The 23,939-nt window shown below is 43.6% G+C and overlaps 1 protein-coding gene across 1 annotated transcript in view; it reads left to right on the top strand.

Annotated features, from left to right (window-relative positions):
- tmeff1a (transmembrane protein with EGF-like and two follistatin-like domains 1a) overlaps window positions 1–23,939 on the top strand; it is a gene marked incomplete at both ends in the record, with an annotated part of 41,533 nt that overhangs the window by 3,926 nt on the left and 13,668 nt on the right. The window contains 2 exons of the mRNA XM_079220879.1: window positions 11,837–11,946; window positions 16,432–16,561. Coding sequence (XP_079077005.1) covers window positions 11,837–11,946; window positions 16,432–16,561 — 240 coding nt within the window. The remainder of the gene's footprint in view (window positions 1–11,836; window positions 11,947–16,431; window positions 16,562–23,939) is intronic.

Here is a 23,939-nt window from a genome sequence, read left to right as displayed (position 1 = left end):
TTTTCTCAACACTGACGCATTTAACTTGTCTGATATATTTGCGACGCTCATGTCTCGCAGCCGGTTCCTCTGAGTTTATTGTCCATTGTACTGTTAGAACGTCGTGGTGTCAGTGCTCCATTATTATCCTTCTGAAGAGGAGCGGGCGCATTTATCCAGATGACTGATGTCTGGCTAGAATTAACGAGACCGCTTCAGCGCGGATCAGCCGTGAAGAAACCCAGATAGCCTGATGTCAATCATCTCGCTAATTTAAACTGGAGATTAGGACATTTGCTTGACTTTGTTTAGCCAGGTGCGAAGAATACCCCCCTGTTGGACCCAAAGAGCAACATGAGAAGAAGCACATTACTTACATGTAACTATATATCACTATATAGGTAATTTCATATCTCTAACGATATGAACAGTGTTGGGGTAGTTACTCAGAAAAAGTAACTAGTTACACGTTACTAGTTATTTCTGAAAATTGTAACTAGATTACTTAACTAGTTACTGCATTTGAAAAGTAACTTCACTACTAGTTACTTTACTTTCCATTTTTTTAAGCAAATGTCCAAATGAACTGCAAAGATACCTGGACACACATCATGGCCTTTAGAGGGCTTTGTGCATTTTTTAAAGAAGGTTTTTTTTTCTTCTTTTTTTAGGCCTTTCAGTTTTTTAATTAAGGTTCACGATCAGGTTTGGCTTTAATGTTTCTTCTCTTTAAAGTTCACTAAAAACACCACACTTGTATAATATATAGATGAATGGAGTTTTCCATAAACCAGCAGCTGCACTTTCAAGGAACTTTCCAACCTATACATATGCACAAACAAGATTGATAAGAGGGATAAAATAAAGGAATACATACACACACATATATATATATATATATATATATATATATATATATATATATATATATATATATATATATATATATATATATATATATAATAAAACAAATAATAATAAACAAATAATGTACTTCATACTGCTAAACAGGGTGAACTGAGACATCTTCCATCTGAGCCTTCCACCAACAGGTTTGTTTGTATTTGGTTTCTCTGAGCTAACAGGCTAGCACTGATGCTAATCACCTCAATGCACACAAAGGCAGTCGAGTGGAGACAGAATCAGATGGTGTCCTCTGCTGTGCCCAGAATTGGAATGGGACCTGATTAGTTTCGCATCACAGACTCTTTGGGCAAATCCATTCAATGCAGTAAACAGGGAGGAGGAGGAGGATGAGGATGAGGAGGAGGAGGAGGAGGAAGAGGAGGAGGAGGAGGAGCTGCAAGACTTAAAAAGTTCCCTCGCATTCAAACGTGCCGCTGTGTCGGCTCAGAGTTTTGGGCTCCAGACACTTATATAGACTTCTATACAACCAGAAGAGTCACCCCCTGGTGGTCAGGAGAGAGAATGCAGCTTTAACACATGAAGCATAGACTTCTATACAACCAGAGGAGTCACCACCTGGTGGTCAGTAGAGATAATGCAGCTTTAATACATATACTTCTATACAACCAAAGGAGTTGCCCCCTGGTGGTTAGTAGAGAGAATGTAGCTTTAGCACATGAAGCATATACTTCCTTACAACCAGCAACACGCAGACATGAAGTTGGCATCTATCTAAAAGCATACCATAGCAGTAGTGTGAAGGAGAAAGCTTCTCACTGAACTGGCAGTTAAAAGCTTTTGTGTATCTGTAAATATAAAACACACTCGGCTTTCCGTTCGTTTGTCTTCATCGCTCAGCTTCGTTGTCGAGGTTTTATTCATCTGTCAGAGTTTAATTCTTCGGCATCTTAGAGCCAAATCTCTCCTACGTCTCCCGTCACACCGAAGGCGTGAACATGTAACCTTCAGAATCAATAATCGGGTGAGAAACGTTCCGGTGGGATTCGTGCGGTCGGGAGAGGACGATGTTAAAGAGATGACGCACCCGTAAAAAAGGAAAAGCTGGAAGAAAAAACAAAAAACAAATTGAAAATGCAAATGCGAGACGTTCAGAGAACCGAGGCCGTCCTCCGCTCGGCTGTCAGGTCTGCATTAAGCGGAACGCACCAGCTTTATAATTACGGTTTGGAGATGCATCGTTCCTGCTGAATGACTCTTTGTTTTTGGGGAACAGTGGGTGGTCGTGACAGACTTCGGAGGCTCGTGGCGTCCTGACAGCGGCGACCACGAGGCTCGTAAATAAAAGAGGCCGTAAACAGTCTGTGGGAAACGCTGGCAGAACAAAAGCTCCTCTCGGCCGCTGTTGGTCTCTGTGTGCAGACTCTCTGAAGAGCTTTCCACTGGGCCAAAAAAAAGAAAAGCTGCACTTCACCACAAAAACAACACCGATTTATTGCGGCCGAATCACTCCGACAGATCTTGCAACTGGGAGCCCTTTAGTGAAGACAGACTGGTAATTAACAAAGTTATCATCCAGGAGATTTGTATTCTACACCGACGTCTTTACAGCAGTAACATTAAATGAATTTACACTCAGTCATTTCCTCTGTAAACAGTCATCAGCAGTGTTTCTGCTGGACTCAGCCTTTCCTGCTCGGGAAAGACTTACCTGATGCCAGTAATATTGAGTTGTGGTTTCATATTGTAATGATGCGCCAGTGGCGGGCCGTCAGGGCATGCTAAGCCTTCTTTGCTGGCCTAAACAGAATCACAAAATTATAGCTATTTTATAATTTAATTGTTTTTCACAAATACACTACATGTATTATAATTATTTTTCCATATCAGCTTATTTTTTCATTGCACAGCTCCTGTCTTCCTCTGTGGCTCAACCTGCAGCCTGCTGCACTGCTTTCCTGTGTCTCTATGGGAGCAAACCAGTTAAAGCCTTAGCAGATTAAAGTACACATAGAGTGGGCGCTGTGGTTGATTGTCATGGACTTCAACAAAATCAGATCTTTTGTTTGACAAGCTGGGTGTATTCTTTGAAGTGCAGCGCCTGCAAAATGGCATTGGCGTGACCATTAACATGCGCTGTGATTGGTCAGTGGGGCAGCGTGACTTCTGTCAACCAAAGAAGGAGGAGAAAAAGCTAGAAGCTAGAACTTGCCTGAGAAACGGACTTGCTGGTGGATTTACTGATGAGGGTTATGTGCATGTGGTAAGTGAAATGCTGGTTGTGTTACTGTTTTTTCATCTGCAGTCGTATTTAATCATGAACAAGCCACAGCGCTGTTGTTGCTGCTGGTCGAGCCGGGACTGGGGCCACGCCTCTCCCTGCGCTAAGGTGCAGCAGCTGCTGAATGTCTTGTGTGTGCAGTGTTTTAGTGCCACCGTTTTGTTGGATTGTTTTGTTATAACTAAATGTGACTGGTTGTTGATTTGGACAGGTCGGTCCACCCCGTGTGACCTCCATTCCCGTGGTGAGAAAAAAAAATCGTTCGTATAGCAGAGTGAGTGTTTGCTGTCCACACATGACAGTCTGTATGAACGCGCCGTGTATTGAGTGTATTGAGTCTGATAGTAACTCCCGGGACACCCCTAATGTGGACTACACGGCACTGAAGGCCTAGGTCGAAAACGCACGGCCCGCCACTGTGATGTGCCGATTTAACAACATCACATGACACCTTCACCCATCCGTCCTTGACACCTTCACCTACGTTTCACCCTTGTCACCTTCACCCACGTTCTGTTCTTGTCACCTTCACCTACGTTCTGTCCTTGTCACCTTCACCTTCATTATGAAGTATTCGTACAGTGCAGTTTTAGAAGCCGCCATCTTGTTTGCTGCACTCGCCTGACTCCTGCTGTTGTTACCTGTTGTTTCCTTGCAGCAATGTGTCTGTCAAAGTTGCTTCTGTATTTAGTTTGTTTATAAAGATGCAAACATACACCCACACCCCCCCCCCCCCCCCCTCTCCCCACACACACACACACAACCCAGCTCTCTTTAATGAGTCTTAAATGGCAGCCCACTTAAAAGCCTTTTCATGGAGGCCTTACAGTTTAGATAATAGGTGTCAAAAGCCAAGTCATGATGGGCCCTTTCTCTCTGGCACACACACACATACACACACACACACGCACACACGCACACACGCACACACATACATTTTTCGAAGCTGTCATTACTTTAAGCCCTGCTTCTTTTTCTTCCTCCTCGCTGCTCTAAACAATGTTCTCTGTTGTCAATCTTTCGAAAGAGGCCAGTCTGTTGATGCAGATGTACAAAAAGTTTACCGAGCCTCAACTTTTGCTGCAATGCGCCGGGGTATTCTTCGTACGTGGTTCAACAAAGTCGATCAAATGTCCTATTATCCAGCTTAAATTAGCGAGATGATTGACATCAGGCTTTCCCGGTTCTTCAAAGGTTGACCCGCCCTCAAACAGCCTCGTTCATTCGAACCAGACGTCAGTCATCTGGATAAATGCTCGCGCACGCTCCTTTCAGAAGGGGGAGGAGTCAAACACAGATTCAATGATCTTCAAACAATACAATTTAAAATAAACTCAGAGAAAGAGCGTCTCTTCTCTCCGTGGAGGAGCAGGAGATGATCATGACTACATATGATGAATTTAAGTCCATATAGGACAAAGTCTAATGCTGCATTCATATCCAAAGCGTAGTGAATATTCGCCACACTTCCTGTTTGTGAATGCAGCTTAACGCCGCCTCCGCTGGTCGGGCTAGAGTCACATAAGCATCGGAAAATATCAATTTGTATACTGCCTGCTAGCAGTATACAAATGAATATATACTTATGAGGATATATGTACTGTATGCGCATATGGAACATATATGTGTATATATGTGTATGTGTAGATTGCCATATAACTAGGACTTTGAATATGTGTAAAATGATGATATGTATCGTGTGCTAATAACACTGTCATAATTATGAGTGCTTTTAACACATCCATAAATTTCTGATAGTCTGCATACTGTGAGACGGCAATCGTCTGCACCTGTGGTGATCAATGTCCGCGGCTCGAGAAGCTCTCGTAAATAAATGATTCGTGTCGGTAGAATCTATAGCACTGCGTACAGGAAGTCATCCTGATGTGAGAACGGATCTTGGCGATCTGGAAGAACTTTCTCCCTATAAAACTTATATAACTAATATCGCTCCTTCATCAATGAGGAAGGGAGCTGCCTTTTTCGTCCGGTGGGAGTGGCCAAACTCTGGAGCAGGTTAAGGGATTTCGATGTGTTGTTATGGTGATTTTTCTAAACTTGCTTCGAAAACCGAAAAGCCTGACCTACGTCATCTTATCCTGAAAATTATCCAGCTAACTCAGTAAACGAAGAATATGGCCCAGGGCCTTGTGCAGTGTCGGCCTTATTTTAACACGTTAGTTCTCTCTTTGTCATGAAGACGTGTTCTAGGAAATTAGCTGCTCTAAGGCACAAGAACAAGACAAAGAGTTTGTGCCTTATATGACTCAGGTTTGTCTTGTTCTTGTACCTTATAGGTCTTTTTTTGTGTCGAGTAGCAGCCATTTACACAGAAGATAAGATATAAAAACAACAGGGATGAAAGATATATAAGATATATACACTAATAATACTAATAAAAATAAAGATAACAATAACACTAAAATAAAATAGCTGGATGAAAGAAAGAAGAACAGAGTATTGATTTAGGAATTACATTAAATTAACGTAAACAGTAGAAGTGCGTATATGTATGTGCATATTAAGTGTGTGAGGTGTAAATAAAAATAACAACAACAAACAAACAATAGGAGAGTGCAAAAATGCGAATAATAAAAAAATGCGAGCGTGAGGAATCTCTTGGAGAAAGTGCTCCTCTGGCCCTGCAGCAGGTGGTAGAGAGGGTGGTCCAGGTTGTCCAATATGGACAAAAGTTTCTTCAACGTCCTCCTCTCCACCACCTGCCCCAGAAACTCCTGCTTGCAGCCGATGATGGAGCCGGCCTTCTTAACTAGCTTGTTAAGTCTGTTGGTGTCACCGGCTCCAATGCTGCTCCCCAAGCAGACGATGGAGAAGTACAGGGCGCTGGCCACAACCGACTGGTAGAACATCTCCAGCATCTTGCTGCACACATTCAAGGATCAAAGCTTCCTCAGGAAAAAGAGTCGACTCACCCCCTTCTTGTACACAGCGTTGATGTTGGCCTTCCAGTTCAGTCGGCTGTCGATGGAAACACCCAGGTACCTGTACTCCTCCACCATGTCCACGTCCTCTCCAAGAACACTCAGAGGACTAGGAGCTGTTGTCTTCCTCCTGAAGTCCACCACCATCTCTCTGGTCTTGGCCACGTTCAGAAGCAGCTGATTCTCACCGGCCCACTCCACAAAGTCACTCACCACTGCCCTGTACTCCTCCTCCCGTCCATCCCTAATACACCCGACCACTGCAGAGTCATCAGAGAACTTCTGCAGATGGCATGACTCTGTGTTGTACTGGAAGTCAGTGGTGTACAGGGTGAACAGGAAGGGAGACAGAACAGTTCCCTGTGGGGCTCCAGCATCACTGACCACCGCCCCAGACAGCACACGGCCCATTCTGACAAACTGTGGTCTGCCTGTGAGGTAGTCAGTGATCCAGGAGACGGTGGACGAGTCTACCCTCACCACCTGCAGCTTCTCACCCAGTAGCAGTGGTTGGATGGCGTTAAATGCACTGGAGAAGTCAAAGAAAGTGACTCTCACAGAGACACCGGTTCCATCCAGGTGCGACTGAGCTCGTTGCAGAAGGTAGATGATGGCATCATCCACTCCCACATGGGGCTGGTAAGCAAATTGTAGAGGGTCCAGCGACGATTTCACCTGCGGTCGGAGGTGGGCCAAGACTCTCCAGCACCTTCATCACATGGGAGGTGAGGGTAACCGGTCGGTAGTCATTGAGGACGCATGGAATCGGCTTCTTCGGGACAGGGACCAGGCACGACGTCTTCCACAGCACTGGGACCTCCTCCTGCCCCAGGCTCAGGTTGTAGAGGTGCTGCAGGACACCAGACAGCTGGGTGGCGCAGGTCTTTAGGACCCTGGGGCTGATGCCATCAGGTCCTTCAGCTTTGCCTTGGTGGAGTTTCTCCAGCTGTCTTCTCACCCGGTCAGTCGTCACAGAGAGAGGGGGAGGGTGGAGGAGCCCATTGTTGTTGAGGGCTCATTAGAAGAACCATAGGATGTTGAGGGCTCAGTGAATGTGCAGCTCAACAGGGGGGGGGGGAGGTCTGGAGGTGTGGTGAGAGGAGGAGACGGATGAGGGCTGTGAACTAAACCTATTGAAGAAACAGTTCAGCTCGTTGGCTCTGGATTCAGTCTTGGACTGGACTTGGACTTGGACTTTACAGCAACACACAAGTCTTCTACTTTATTTGTGTGTCTTCTGTTTCTTTTTGTCCTTGAAAAATGTTGCCCTCTAACCCGTCATTGCTGCTGTCAAAGTGATGGTTGCCATCTTTAAAAACACATAATATCCCCAAGAGGTTCATGCGGTTCAACCTGATCCTCATCTGCTTCCTGCCTGCAGGTCCTGCTGTTCGGCACTCTGTTCGGTGAAATCAAATTGGCTGAAAAATACTCCCCATCCTGCTGCTTTTACAGCCCATAATATGAGCCTGTAAAGAGGCAGTGTGAAGCCGGAGAGAGAGAAATAAAATAGACCCAGATTTATAGTTTGAAGTGCTTTACATCTGCAAATAGCTTTTCCATTAACAGTAACAGCCGAAATATTGAGAGCGGTGAATCAGCGAAGAACATCAACAGTGTTTTGTTGCTTTGAGGACGTCTCTCTTTATTTCCCCAGCAGTTTTTTTATAAGTGCCCCATTTTGAAATAAAGCTCAAAAAGTATTAAATGGATTTTTGAAAATGTCGTAAATACAATTAGAGTGAATAGAAGAGACGTTTGATTAATCCCCAATGTGCCGGGGCTGTTTTATAAATGAAATATCTGCTGAGATTTTAACTCTGAATCCACAGAGCCAGCAGTATCGTCATCTCTGTGATTGTTTATCCCTCTATTAATAATCATAATGATACAGTGTTTAGGCTCTTGAATAAAGCTGTGTCCACAAATGGAAAAGAAGCTTTCGTGAAGAAAGATTTAACCGGAAACACGATTAAAGCGCCGCCCGGCGGAGGTGACGGGGAAGGCTTTGGTTTTATTTCACAAGTTCACAAGTCGGGTCAGAGGAAGATCTTATCCAATCTTTTCTTATCTTTTCTTATCTTATCTTTTCTTGTCTTATCTTTTCTTGTCTTATCTTTTCTTATCAGAATCAGAATCAGAAACCGTTTATTGCCAGGAATGTTTGCACAAACGAGGAATTTAGTTAGGCGGAAGGTGCATACATTAGACATTAGACATTAGACGAGACAAACAACAATCAACGACAGCAACAGTGCAATGATGTCTAAATCAGATAAGGATAAAGTGCTCAGACAACAGATAACATTAATATAAGTGTATGTTAAAGTGACGTGTATGTGTTATCTTTTCTTATCTTATCTTTTCTTGTCTTATCTTGTCTTATATTTTCTTATCTTATTTTATCTTGTCTTATCTTATGTTTTCTTATCTTGTCTCATCTTTTCTTATCTTTTCTTATATTTTCTTATCTTATCTTTTCTTGTCTTGTCTTATCTTTTCTGATCTTATCTTATCTTTTCTTATCTTATCTTTTCTTATCTTTTCTTATCTTAGATTTTCTTATCTTGTCTTATCTGTTCTGATCTCATCTTTTCTTAATTTATCTCATCTCATCTTTTCTTATCTTATCTTATCTTATATTTTCTTATCTCATCTCATCTTATCTGGTCTTGTCTTATTTGATTTCATCTTCGTCTCCGTCTGACGGTGGAACAAAACCGACGACGTGTTGAACTCAGCTGACAACTTTTATTAAAGATAAAAAATATCCTCGGAACACATATTCCAGGACAAGAGTGTGTTCAGCGGGGTATTCTTCGTACGTGGTTCAACAAAGTCGATCAAATGTCCTATTATCCAGCTTAAATTAGCGAGATGATTGACATCAGGCTTTCCCGGTTCTTCAAAGGTTGACCCGCCCTCAAACAGCCTCGTTCATTCGAACCAGACGTCATTCATCTGGATAAATGCTTGTGTATGCTCCTCTTCAGAGCCGAACACAGATTCAATGATCTTCAAACGCTACAATTTTAAATAAACTCAGAGAAAGAGCGTTTCTTCTCTCCGTGGAGGAGCAGGAGATGATCATGACTACATATGATGAATTTAAGTCCATAATCATGGCAAAGTCTAATGCTGCGTTCACATCCAAAGCGTAGCAAATATTCGCAACACTTCCTGTTTGTGAACGCAGCATTACGGTGACCCCACTGGTCGGGCTAGAGTCACATAAGCATCGCAAGATATCAAGTTAAATGCGTAAGTGTTGGGAAAACGTATCGGCTAATTTTAAGTGCCTCATCACTCAAATCAATCGATTATATTTATTTAAATGTGCCTGCTGGCAGTATACAAATGAATATATACTTATATATGTATATATGTACTGTATGCGTATATACATTTATGTGTAGATTACCATATAACTAGGAGTTTGAATATGTGTATGGGCGGATCAGTACCTTAATCATTTTCTACAATAATGATATATATGGTGTACTAATAACACCGTCATATAATTATGAGTGCTTAAACACATCCACACATCCATAAGAGCTAAATAAACGCAACGAACAGCACAGCCTGCAGCGGCTTTCCCGATGTTCTCCGCATCGCAGACACTGTATAAACATGTACCAGTCGCAAAACAGCTCAAGGTTGTGATCAAGTCTGTGAGACACTGTGATCCAGTCTGCATACAGTATGTATAAACTTGCTTCGAAGAACCGAAAAGCCTGACCTACAGTGCGTCATCTTATCCTGCAAATTATCCGGCTAACTCAGTAAACCAGGTACGAAGAATAGGGCCCAGGTGTGTGAATGGATGATTAAAAATTACTCTGCGGGTCAACGCAATGTATTGGAACCATGCTAATCTACGTTCACGAGGACCAGACGGCTTCAGTCTCCGTGACCTGAGGCCCGATGGTCTCGTTAGTAACAGAGGGACCCGCCTCCTCTCGGAGAGACTTCCCTGGAGGTCGATTACCTCCCTCTCCGCCTCGGCGTCAGACTGCACAGCGAAACCTGGAAGGAGTCGCTCTGTCCCTCTGATCCGCTCGCCATGAATAAAACATCAGAGATCTTCATCCTCAGGTGGAGATAATCCCTTTGATGAGGCCAAACGAGCCCACAGGCAGCCGGGCCCTCAGGGGAGACTCGCAGGCAGACGCCGTCCAGGACGAGACGTGCAGAGACCCGGACAATAAAGTGCCCGTTATGGAGGAGAGGAGGAGGAGGAGAAGGAGGAGGATATTATTTATATATATTTTAAAGGTGTTATTACAGTTGTTCAGAGACCTCTGAATCTTTTGAAACGTCACAAATATTCACAGATAAAAACATTATTTACATATTTAGAGCTGTTTTTAGACGCTTTAAGTCTTTAAGATCTCCATGTGAGTAAATATTTAGCATCCAAATCAAACAGTCTACAAGATGTTCAACCTTTGTGTTTTCATAAGACTTTTAATGCGTCAATAATCTAAAACTCTAAGGAAAGTGCAGTTGGAGCGTCCATCGTTTCTTCATTCTAGTTTCTTTCAATCTTTTTATTTTAAGTTTATACAAGTTACACATTACCTCAAACTGGACAACAAAAAACAACAACAAATAAAAAACAACACATGACAGCATGATGACCAACTATAGGACAGTTTTCTAGTTTCATCCTGAGGTCTGAGCTGCAGCTCTCGGCTCTTGTGGCCATTTTTAGGAATAATGGAGGTCCGCAAACAGTAATTACAGACCATCATTACACGGCTCTTCAAAGCCCACTCAGCTGTGGTGACACACACACACACACACACACACGAATCTGTGGCTCTGTCGGCTGCACATTTCTGAGTCGCGAAAGCCTGTTATTACCCGACCAGTGTGTGTGTGTCTGTGTGTGTGTATGTCTGTGTGTGTGTATGTCTGTGTGTGTGTGTGTGTGTGTGTGTGTGTGTGTGTGTGTGTGTGTGTGTGTGTGCGCGTGTGTGCGCATTTCAAAGCCACAAATAAGAGTCTTGTTCATTTAGCACGATCAGAATGAGTCTGGTGAGAGTATCGCTCGGCCATATACATATATATATATATATATATATATACATATATATATATATATATACAAAACGATACAGCACATTTTCTGGTTGTTTAATACATAGTCTAAATGAATTGTTTCTCCTGTGTGCTGGATTATTTATAAACATAACGTTTCAAGTGGAGTTATTGATGAATATGAGTCAATATTTCCAGCTATACACTGAGTATGTTTCCATGCATTCACACTAACGGGTCGTTATTCATCCTTCAGGTATAATCCTGTTGGTAAGAAAGAAAATAAACCTGCTCAGGGATCTAAAAGTTATATATTTTATCGGTTATTCGTGAACTAAACGCCAATCCGTGAAGACGACGTCCTCAAACGTCTCAGAAAAGTAGTTTGATTTGAGACATTTGAGTTATTGTGTGTTTTTTTATTGGAGAGTTTTGTGTCTCCATATCTCGACATGTGATTCAATCACGATGCGAAAGACGGTAAATGATCGTATATTTGATAATCGGCCCCAGACGAGAGAAGCGATGACCACGCAGATGTGCATTCTGTTGGTTCCACTTGGTGTGTTTACACACACACACACACACACACACACACACACACACACACACACACACACACACACTGTAAACACAGGTAAAACCTTCTTGAGTCAGAACATTGAGATGTGATATATTGATATTGACCCGCTGGTTTAACCCTCCGTGTGTCTCTCTGTTGTAGATCTGTCGGAGAAGAAGAGCGACCTGAGGGTCTGTGACGACTCCAGTTGTCGGTTCGGAGGCGTCTGCAGAGACGACGGAGCTCAGCTCAAGTGCGTCTGCCAGTTCCAGGTAAGAGAGCATCGCCTTCTCATTCTGGGTTCTCTTGTTGTCAACAAACCTGTCAATCACCTTGTAGCCCCGCCCTAAAGCATCCCCTGCTTTATGGTCTGTTTGACTCTAAATGACCATAATTTACTAAATGAACATCATGCTGTATTGAAGAAGACTTGAAACTAGAGATTGAGACATAAACTCATGTTTGCAATGTTTACTGAGGGAATAAATCAAGAGAGAAGTAGAGTCATTTATATAGACTTCTATACAACCAGAGGAGTCACCCCCTGGTGGTCAGCAGAGAGAATGCAGCTTTAACACATGAAGCATATACTTCTATACAACTAGAGGATTCACCCCCTGGTGGTCATGAGAGAGAATGCAGCTTTAACACATGAAGCATAGACTTCTATACAACCAGAGGAGTCACCCCCTCATGGTCAGGAGAGAGAATGCAGCTTTAACACATGAAGCATAGTCCTCATTTGGGACTCTCGTGAGTATTTGTGGCAGCAGGACGATGTGCAACAGTGGGTGCAATTACATGGAGAAGAGTGTCACTATTATGAGGAAGACGGGGAGACAAGCAGAGGACAGGAGGAAGGTGAGGAGAGAGGACAGGAGGAAGGCAAGGAGGCGGGCAGAGGACAGGAGGAAGGCGAGGAGAGAAGACAGGAGGAAGGCAAGGAGAGAGGACAGGAGGAAGGCAAGGAAGCGGGCAGAGGAAAGGAGGAAGGCGAGGAGAGAGGACAGGAGGAAGGCGAGGATGTGAGCAGAGGACAGGTAGAAGGCGAGCAGAGGACAGGAGGAAGGCGAGGAGGCGAGCAGAGGACAGGAAGCAGCGCCGTCCTTAAACCTTCAGCAGGAGACGTCTAATCGTTGAATCAACAACTATTCAATTGAAACTCCCAGCGGAGGTTCCCTGCAGATGCGATCAATAATAATTCAGCTTGACTTTAATTCTTTATTCTTCGTTCTGCTTTGCTTTAAGTAATTTCCTCGGGGAAAGGCCAGGACACGTTCCCCTCCATCTCATTATCTTTGTCCATTGTTCCACTGGAATCTGTCCTCCGGCCGTCCAGCTGCCGGAGTCCCGATGAGTGAAGCTCAGAGTCCATCACAATGTGGACTCACTCACCTTCGTCCCCTTTTAATTATCACCGTGAGCTCACAGCAGCTTTGCGAGGAATAGCCCGTCCTTTATGGACTCCGTGGGCTCCGGCTGACCTTTTCCCTCATTGGTGGAGATTGCACGGTCAATGAATTTCTGTTTGGATGCCGCTGATCCTTGGGAGCACATTTTCACCCTAGGGGAAAGTGTTTCAGTGTCGTTCTTCCACACAGCTGCTGCCGGTGGACGTGAGAGTGACACGCCGAAAACAGTCAAAGTCACAGCAGCAGAGGAAAGATATTCAGTGTTCATCGGGTTATTCCGATTTCTAGAGCCACAGAAGAGGGCGACTCTTTATGATGGTGGTAAATCAGAGTGCTAAGGGCTTTAGAAGCTGGTTTAAAGCTGGTTTTCACCCATTGACTTTATAAGAAGAACATTGGTTTTTGGACTGCCATCTTGGTGGCTGGTTATTGCCATCTTGGCTTCTGGTCATCGCCATCAGGTTTTCCATCATCACCATCTTGGTCTTAGTCCGTCGCCATCTTGATTTTTGGTCATCGCCATCTTGGTTTCTGGTTATCGCCATCTTGGTTTCTGGTCATCGCCATCTTGGTTTCTGGTTATTGCCATCTTGGTTTCTGGTCATCGCCATCTTAGTTTCTGGTTATCGCCATCTTGGTTTCTGGTCATCGTCATCTTGGTTTTCCATCATCACCATCTTGGTTTTAGTCCGTCGCCATCTTGGTTTTTGGTCATAACCATCTTGGTTTCTGGTTTTTGCCATCTTGGTTTCTGGTCATCGCCATCTTGGTTTCTGGTTATTGCCATCTTGGTTTCTGATTATTGCTATCTTGGTTTCTGGTTAATGCCATCTTGGTTTTTGATTATTGATATCTTGGTTTCTGGTTATTGCCATCTTGGTTTCTGGTTATTGCCTTCTTGGTTTCTGGTTATCGTCATCTTGGTTTCTGGTCATCACCATCTTGGTTTCTGGTTATCGCCATCTTGGTTTCTGATCGTCGCCATCTTGGTTTCTGATCATCGCCATCTTGGTTTCTGGTTATTGCCATCTTGGTTTCTGGTTATTAACATTTTGGTTTCTGGTTATTGCTATCTTAGTTTCTGGTTATTGCCATCTTGGTTTCTGATTATTGGCATCTCGGTTTCTGGTTATTAACATTTTGGTTTCTGGTCATCGCCATCTTTATTTCTAGTTATTGCCATCTTGATTTTTGGCTGTCACCATCTTGGTTTTGTAATCCATCCATCCATCCATTATCAGCCGCTTATCCGGGGTCGGGTCGCGGTGGCAGCAGGTTCAGCAGGCCGACCCAGGCTTCCCTCTCACCCGCAACACTTTCCAGCTCATTCTGGGGGATCCCGAGGCGTTCCAAGGCCAGCCGGAGATATAATCCCTCCAGCGTGTCCTCGGTCTTCCCCGGGGTCTCCTACCAGTTGGACGTGCCTGGAAAACCTCTAATGGGAGGCGTCCAGGAGGCATCCTGACTAGATGCCCGAACCACCTCAGCTGACTCCTTTCGACACGAAGGAGCAGCGACTCGACTCCAAGCTCCCTCCTGATGTCCGAGCTCCTTACCCTATCTCTAAGGGTGAGCCCGGCCACCCTGCGGAGGAAGCTCATTTTGGCCGCTTGTATTCGAGATCTCGTTCTTTCGGTCACGACCCAGAGTTCGTGACCATAGGTGAGGGTTGGAACATAGACCGACCAGTAAATGGAGAGCTTCGCCTTCCGGCTCAGCTCCCTCTTCACCAGGACGGACCGGTACAGCGCCTGTTTTATTGCTGCAGCCGCACCGATCCGTCTGTCGATCTCCCGCTCCACCTTACCCTCACTCGTGAACAAGACCCCGAGATACTTGAACTCCTTCGCTTGGGGTAGGCAGTTTGTCCCCACCTGGAGGGAGTAATCCCTCTTTGTTAATGAGTTCTGTGTTTGGTAAAACTACTTTGTTAAGTTTAGGATATAGGATTTAGGATACAGCACGATTGGGAGATAGGGATGCGACCCAACTGGCCAATCAACACCCTCATCACCCCCATGGCCCATCGAGTGCATGCACTATTGGATGATGAAGAAGGCCATACAAGATACAAGACATTTGTTTACATTTATTATGTTCATTACTTTGTTTTTGTTCAGGAATTTAATTTGTTTCATTTCTCTTATTGTTAAATACTAATCCTGATTAATTAGGAACTAGATTATGTGTTTGTATTGCCCCTTAGTTTAAATATAAATATATATAACTAGAAATAAGAGTAGAATACATACGGAAACTATGCAAGATTCACAAAGGTGTAAAGATGACAGAATCTAAGCCCACAAACAAGGACGAGAGCTGCTGCAACAGATAAATTGTCTCAGTGTTGAAATGATGATGATAATGATGATGATGATGATGATGATAAACCACAAACGTGTTGCTTCAATGCTTCACTTCTTGAAATCTAATAATTTCTCAGCTGGAGTTTTGAATGTGAAGAAGACAAAACTAAGCGCAAGCAGCATTGAAGATGACAAGCAAAAGACATCCTGCTGCTCCATTTCCAAACTCTCTCTCTGAGCTCATGAATCTGTCGCTCTCTGCTCTGAAACCTGGATTCACAGAGTTCAGAAATTGGTGTGTTTCCATAGAGATACGGCAAACGTCACAGGAGTTTTGAAGTGTTTGTGGCAGAGGTCGCACGCAGAGCAGAGGTCGGCTCTGCAGTGGATTCCCGCTCAATGATTGATGGCTGTGAGTTAATAGAATATGGATTTCTGAACACTGATATGTGTCCTTGGCAAGAGTCAACTTGTTTTGCACTAACAGACATGCAGAATGAATGAAACCAGCGACCTCCTCTTAGTTCAAATAATATAAGTAACGACAACTTAAAGTCTTTACTTTATGTGTTAAAGCTGCATTCTCTCTCCTTTTTAATTAATATGCTTTTAAAAGAAAGACTCAAAGTATAAGCAGGCATACATACCGGCATCTATATAAATGTGTAATCTTTTAATCAAACTATTGTCTTATAAATGTGTGTCATTTAAGGTATACTGTATGCTTTGGTATTCTCATTGTTAGTTTAAATACTACATTTTCTCACTTTTTCATGTTTGCACCAAGGTTTCACAAAATGTTTGGTCATGGAAATTTGGTTTAAAGTCATGGAATGGTCATAGAAATCCACTGGTCAAAATGTGTATGAACCCTGTTCTTTTACTCGGATCAGCTTCATTATAACCGCGAATACCTGATGGATCTGAATCGACTTTGCCTCTCTGCTGCTCTGGAGTCCAGTGTGTGTGTTTAGTTTTTTTCTTATGTCCAGCAGTCACATTGAGACTTAATTAACATTCAATTGTGTTTGATTTCCAGTGTCACAAAAACTACATCCCCGTGTGCGGCTCCAACGGCGACACCTACCAGAACGAGTGCTACCGGCGCCAAGCGTCCTGCAAGCAGCAGCGGCTCATCTCGCGGGCGTCCGATGGGCCGTGCTCCGCCGGTGAGTCTGCCGGGAGTTCATCAAAAAGTGAATTACTGCTCTTCATTTACTGATGTCGACCAGCATGAGGACATCGGTCAGCGTCTGCAGTGGTTTCAGTCACCTTTTAGAGACCAAAGACTGAGCGATAGTTATATAAAACTGTAAATCATAGCTATGCTGTATTTGGATGTGTTGAACACCATAAGTAATATACAAGTGAAATATATGGTTTGGTACATGGGAAAATTCAAATAGCATTCAAATTGGGCCCCAATGAGTCCTCGCCTGATTGTTCTCTATACTAAACCCTCTCTAACTTTGTTCTGCTTCACTTTATCAAAGTCAACCTTTGCAGAGAGAATGTTCACATATTGTGTCGTTGGATATTGCGAATACTGAGAAAGTCCCATTAACACAAGTCTCACATCCCGCCATCACTGACACATACGCATATAGATTATAGATTATTAGTGTTTAAGGCATCACACTGTGCTCAATGTTGTTGTTTTTCCAGAGAAACTATGAAGTAATAGGCTTGTTCGTTAGAGCTGCGCCTCGCCTGGAATCCAGACGAGAGCAGGCGGTGAAATACATTACTAGTAGTTTTGATGTGTGTTGTATAAATACCATTTTGTATTAACAACCACAAAAGAAATGTTTTTAGATCAAACATGAGACTAATAGTCAACAATCCATCGTTAAATATTACAACTACACATAAAATAAGGATCTTCTACAACACGTGGTGTTTGCAGTCAGTTCTAAAAGCCAATCAGCTCTCTGATGTGGCGACAGCCAGGCGTTTCCCATCATGCACTGGGCCAAGCAGTCGTTGGAGAGCAACTGCGGCACCTGACTCTGAAATTGACAGCCGGCTTGGTCTCGTGAGAGTATCGTTGACCACCTGTGCACGACGTCAGAACAAGTCAGGACCAAGTCAACAAATCTAACCGGCATGCATTGCGCGTCGATCGCCGCCGATCAATTCTGCGCAGAACTGGCTTATCTGGAACGAGCCCAATGATTGAAAGTGTGCAGCTTCCTTGCATGAGATGATCATTCGGTAACAGGATTGGAAGTGTCTCACGAATGTTCCTGATGGTGCCGTTCTGAATCGTTCAGGTTCTGCAGCGTTCAGGTTCTCCATCAGTGTTTTTTTTTAATCGACTGAACATCAAACGCTGACGCCCTAGTTTCCTCCTTTGAACTCTGGAGAACGTCATCGGTCCAATCGACTTCAGAGAACGAGCCATTCAATCAACCACGGATCAATTTGAATTAGGAGCTGTCGACATCCTCCCACAGCTCAGTGGTTCCCAAACTTGGGGTCCTTCAGAGGTTTCAGAAGGGACAGATTATTTTTCTTAATAAAAACACAGAATTAAAATTATAAGTAAATATCAGATATTATTGTATAGTAGTTCTTGGTGTTAATGAAGTGTAACAATGAGCTCAGAGTTAGGAAGGTAAACATAATAATGAATCTCTAATATATATGTTATATTCATGTGAAAACATCTGGATTTATTCTAGTTTATCACTAACACTACATTTTACTGGATTACACCTGAACGTATCATGAGAACGTTATCATTTACCTTCAGCCAGTACTCATTTTCACTGAACAGAGCCTGAACACACCATGATAACGTTACCATTTACCTTCAGCCAGTACTCATGTTCACTGAGCAGAGCTTGAACGCATCATGAGAATGTTATCATTTTCCTTCAGCCGGTGCTGCTAACGTTACTAGCTCTCCTCCTGTTGGTCTAAACACCAGTGGTGGGCCATCAGGGCCTGCTAAGCCTTCTCTGCTGGCCTAAACAGAATCACAAAGTTATAGCTATTTTATAATTTAATTATTTTTCACAAATACATTACATGTATTATAATTATTTTTCCCTATTAGTTTATTTTCTCATTGTACAGCTCTTGTCTTCCTATGTTGCTCTGACTTCAGTCTGCAGCATTGCTTCCATTGCAGCTGGTTTTAAGGAGAGTTTTATCCAATCAGATTTTCTCTCCTGTGTCTCTATGTCAGCAAAGCAGTTAAGCCTTTGCAGATTAAAGTACACAGGGAGTGGACGTTGTGGTTGATTGTCATGGACTTCAACAAATCAGATCTTTAGTTTGACAAGCTGGGTGTATTCTCTGACGTGCAAGCGCTCGCAAAATGGCGTGTACGTATGATTGGTCAGTGGCCCAGCGTGCTCATTAACATGCGGTGTGGTTTGTCAGTGGGGCAGCGTGACTTCTGTCAATGAAGCTACTAGAAACTTCTAGCTTCTACATAGAACCTAGAATCTCAGGCTGAAGCCTGAGAAACGGACTTGCTGGTGGATTTACTGATGACGCCTTTTGCACAGAGGGTTACAGAGGGTTATGGGCATGTGGTGAGTGAACGGCTGGTTGTATTACTGTTTTTACATCTGCAGTCGTATTTAATCATAAACAAGCCACAGCGCTGTTGTTGCTGCTGGTCGAGCTGGGACTGGTCCTGCCTCTCCCCTCGCCAAGGTGCGCAGCTGCTGGGGATGTCTTGTGTGTGCAGTGTCTTAGTGCCACAGTTTTGTTGGATTGTTTTGTTATAAGTAAATGTGACTGGTTGTTGATTTGGACAACATGCATTGTCCATTAATGATGCAGCAACCCGACGGGGTTGGGCTGGCTGCCATTATTCACCACTTGCTTGTAACTGGCCAGCAGCTGTTTTGATTGGTACATAGGGAGACTTGGAGGGATTTAGGACCCAGGGGAATCCCTTGATACCAGCAGCACAGCGCTGCCATAACAACAAATCAACATGTATTGTTTACAGTAACAGATACTTTCACAGCGGTCTGAGCTACTTACGTCTCACGGATAGAAGTTGACTCATATTGTGCAAGAAATGACACTGCCAAAATGCATGATGGGTAAAGCCCGTCCACTTTGCTGCACAGGAAAAGACTTCTTCCTGCACAAGAAAAGTCTTCCTGTGTGGGCGGTGTCATTTACCCAGCATGCCTTTTGGCAATGCCATTTATTGCACACCATTAGTCAAGTGAGTTAACATGAGACATAATTAGCTCAGTCCGCTGCTCCATCAGCTTCAAGCTGTGAACATTAAATGTTGTTGCCTGCCAAACAGCAGTGACCAGTATGATGGTATATGAAAAGATCATATTGTATGTAAAATTGAAACTGATATACAGCACAGTCCTACTGTGCATCATGTTTCTCTATGTGAAGAATAGACCAGGTCATTTAAATTGCATGTAGAGTGACTTGCCAAAGTATTCATACCCCTTGAACGTTTCCACATTTTGTCACATTACATGCCACAAACATAAATATATTTTAATGGAATTTTATGTGAAAGACCAACACAAAGTGTCACACAATTGTGAAGTACAAAGAAAATTATACATGTTTTTAAAAAAATTTAAAGAAAGAAGTGGTGGTTTGACAAGTTCCCTTTTTTGCAGTCTCTGCTCTTGCACAAGTGTCTTTACAGTACTCATCTTCTCCGTGACAGACTAAGCATCTCTTGCATGCTCCCAACTTTTCTACAGCATTCAGCTTCTCGCCAGGCTTCAGTTCTTTAAACTGCTTGCAAAAGGAAATCTTCTCCCGATGCTTTTCATCTCCACAGACAATGCGTCCTCCCCTCCTTGTGGATCGTGTGGAGGCATACTTCTTGTCCAGGTAAGTAGGTTTTCTTTCAGGCTTTTCACTTACGCCCAGCTGCTGCAGTCTCTCAAGAATTTCCTCTTGGGTTTTCAGGAACGCAAGAAGGCTGTTGAAGTGAGTGTCTGGTGTCACAGTATTTCTTGGGTTGACCATGAATATGAGCCAGTCTCTCTTCAGGTTGTCAGGCAGCTTGCCCTTTATGGATCTGACCACCAGAGGATTCTTTATGGCTCCAGTGCTTCCGAGCTCTGTGAGGTCGCTCAGGGCCTTCTCAATGGTTTGAATCATGTCCATGACTTTTCTCGGCTGGTTTGCTCTTAATACAGGACATTTCTCCAGATCTTCAATTATCTCCAGGGCAATTGTAGAATTGTTCCCATACCTGATTTCCAGCACTCTAAACATCTCTTCCGCAGTGTTGTACGTTGACAGGCGCAGTTCTCTGCAAATTCTCTCCTCGACGCTGTCCAGGAGTTGGAACTTCTTTGCCTCTGCTGAGCCGGTCGGTTCCCCCTGCTTTTGCAGGTTCTCCCAGTCCTTTCTCCATCGATGGAAATTCCTTTTACATCCGTTGAACTTGGGTAGACTGGTTGGTCTTATTTTCACTACTGATTGCTGAGCTAGCACAGGCAGTGGTGGTGCTCTTCGTCTTCTTTCCTCTTCTTCCATTCTTTGTGCCGTTAGGAATTCTGCTCTCCTTGCTTCAAGGCTGGCGCATAGAGCTTTCAGCTCCTTCACCCAGTCCTCCAGACTTGCCTTCTGTGATGCTGGAATCCACTCCCACTCTGCTAGGATTGTAGCTGCACCTTGAATTTGCTTCTTCACACTGTCCCACCTTAGCTCATAGCCATCTCTATTCACGGCGGAAACAGGTATCCCCTCAAGTTCTCCACCGGCTGTGCCTGCATCTTGTATTGCCGCTCCGACCTCACTTTCTCTATATCTGGGCTAGAGGTTGTCCTGGACTGTGCTTCGGACTTTATCCCGTGTTTCATCACACTCCTCCATTGCTTTGTCGAGGTCTGCCTGCAGGTCTTCGTCAAGCTTTACTTCTTCACCCTCATCGGTCTGAGCTTCGAGGTCAGCCAGTAAGCCAGCCCTGTAGCCATCATTTGTTTCCCCGACGTTCCTTGCCAGTGACATGAGCGTCTTGAATTCTTCTTGTAGTTCGGTCCTCGTCAGGTTTTCTGACGTTCTGTTCAGGTAGTTGGCCTGCTTGGTGAAGGCAGTTCTTGCCAAGGTCCGCTCTTGCTTCAGCTGTTTCACCGTCTTCCCAAGAGCTTTCTTCGCCATTGTTTCCCAGTCAATTCTCTCTTTGCGATGACAGCTTCCCCTTCCTCAGGGATTTTACATCATTAAACTACACATTTTTTACCCATGCTTATTGAGGCATGCACTGGTGAATTTGGTCCCTCCAGAAACATGGGTTGTATTTTGGGTTCCACTTTGTTTGGGTTCGCCCCCTTCAGGCCTGGAGTTCCCACATGCTCCTACTCAATGCATGCTCAAATGCATGCTGTACGTATGCATGTATGTATGTATGTATGTATATATATATATATATATATATATATATATATATATATATATATATATATATATATATATATATATGTATACACACACACACACACACACACACATCCCCAGGCCCAACTCTTAGTCGCTCGTTCCCTAATAAGAATAATAAGAATCAGGGCAATTTCAATAGGGTCCTAGTAAAGGAAGCAGCAGAGGAAGCAGTAAAGGAAGCAGTAAAGGAAACAGTAAAGGAAGCAGCAGCAGAAGCAGCAAAGGAAGCAGTAAAGGAAGCAGCAGAGGAAGCAGCAGGGGCGGTTTTGATCACGGGCGACCCGGGTCGCTGCCCGGGGCAGCACTTTTTCATGACACGTGGGGGGCGGCACGACCACTTAAAAAAATAAAAAAATAAAAAAATAAATAATCATTGGGCCGTGAAGCGGTTTTCCAATATCGAAAACAGAAACATGCACTTTATTAATCCCCTTGGGGAAATTCTTCTCTGCATTTGACCCATCCCTGATTAGGGAGCAGTGGGCGGCCCTTTGAGCCGCCCGGGGAGCAGCTGGGGGTTGGGTGTCTTGCTCAGGGACATTAAAATACGTGATACGTAAATGACGTAATACGACCGGCATAAATACAATTATAAAGATACAACTCACCATTACGCTACATTAGTGGAGCCCTGAGCTTGTTTCTCTGCTACGAGCTGGTCCATCTGTTGTTTATGTCCCGTCTACTGACTCTACTCCGTACCTTAAACCTTTATATGCAATCTGTCACTTCATTAAAACCCGCTTCACAAAGACAGGATGTTGAAATGGAGGCAGGGTTTCAGAGCTTTTTTAGCGATCTCAGTAACTCTGCCTTGAATTCAATCCAGAACACAGAGTTGTAACGGACTTTTAAGTTTCACTTTTGGGGAAACGTATGGAACATCTTGACATGTGTCAAGATGTTACGTTTGAGGCTACGCACAGACGGATGTATCTGTTTTTTTTTCAAAATAAAATATTGTTCCAACTTTTTTTATTTTTTCTTCACCCGGCCGGGGGGGGGCAGTAAAAGGAAGCAGTAAAGGAAGCAGCAGAGGAAGCAGTAAAGGAATTAGTAAAGGAATCAGCAGAGTAAGCAGTAAAGGAAGCAGCAGAGGAAGCAGTAAAAGCTTGGCCGTGCTTCATTAAACGGGGTCAGCCATCTTTTAAGGTTTTATTGACTCTCAGAGTTTCCATCCAGCAGGACGAGATATCTATAATAATGTTCCCGTCTGACCTGAATATTGATGCATAGATTACAACAGAGACTCAGAAGTCCTCAGAGGTCTTCATTCATAAACCTTGAAGATTATTGATCTGCTGGATGAAACATTTACATTCATTTTTAATGCACAAAACAACTTCTAATATATTTCAATTCCTCTTCTGCATTCGTTGCTTCTTCCTGTCTCCTACCCTTCCTACTTTCCTTCCTTTCTACCTCCCTTCAATATATATTGCCTCCCTCTTTCTATGTACCTTCCTTCCTTTCTTCCTTCCTTCTCTCTAACCTTTCTAATAGCATCTCTACATGCCCACTTCCATCTTTCCTTCCCTCTCTCCTACCTACCTATCTTCCTTCTCTCCTTCCCTCTTACCTTCTACCTTCATTCCTTTATTAATATCTTCCCACTTGCTTTTTTCCTTCTTTCCTTCTAACCTCCCTCAATATAGCAGTAATTCCCTTCCTTCCTTCCTTCCTTCCTTCCTTCCTTCCTTCCTTCCTTCCTTCCTTCCTTCCTTCCTTCCTTCCTTCCTTCCTTCCTTCCGAGCCATCTAGTGCAATATTTGGGAGGGAGCAACATGTAATGTTCACAGCTCAAAGTTGAGGGTGCAGCAGTCGGAGCTACTTATGTCTCAGGGATAGAACTTGACTCATGGTTTTAAAAGAATTACACCACCAAACTGCATGCTGGGTAAATCCCGCCCACTCAGTCGCACAGGAGACTTTTCTGTCTCTTCCTGTGTGACTGAGTGGGCGGGATTTACCCAAGTGCATTTCTGTTTCTATTTTATGGGAAAAAGTGCCATTCATTTTTCTATTTTTCTTAAACCACTACAATGATTCCTATAACAAGCTGGTTTTGTTCTTAGGAGTCGGCCCCCATTTGGTTTAGTGGGGTCTCATGTTTCCCAAAGCCTGTTTTCAATGTGTTATGCTGTTTGACCT

This window comes from Taurulus bubalis (assembly GCF_910589615.1).
Source record: "Taurulus bubalis genome assembly, chromosome: 1".
Lineage (NCBI taxonomy): Eukaryota > Metazoa > Chordata > Actinopteri > Perciformes > Cottidae > Taurulus > Taurulus bubalis.
This window is presented reverse-complemented; position numbering and strand designations above follow the sequence as displayed.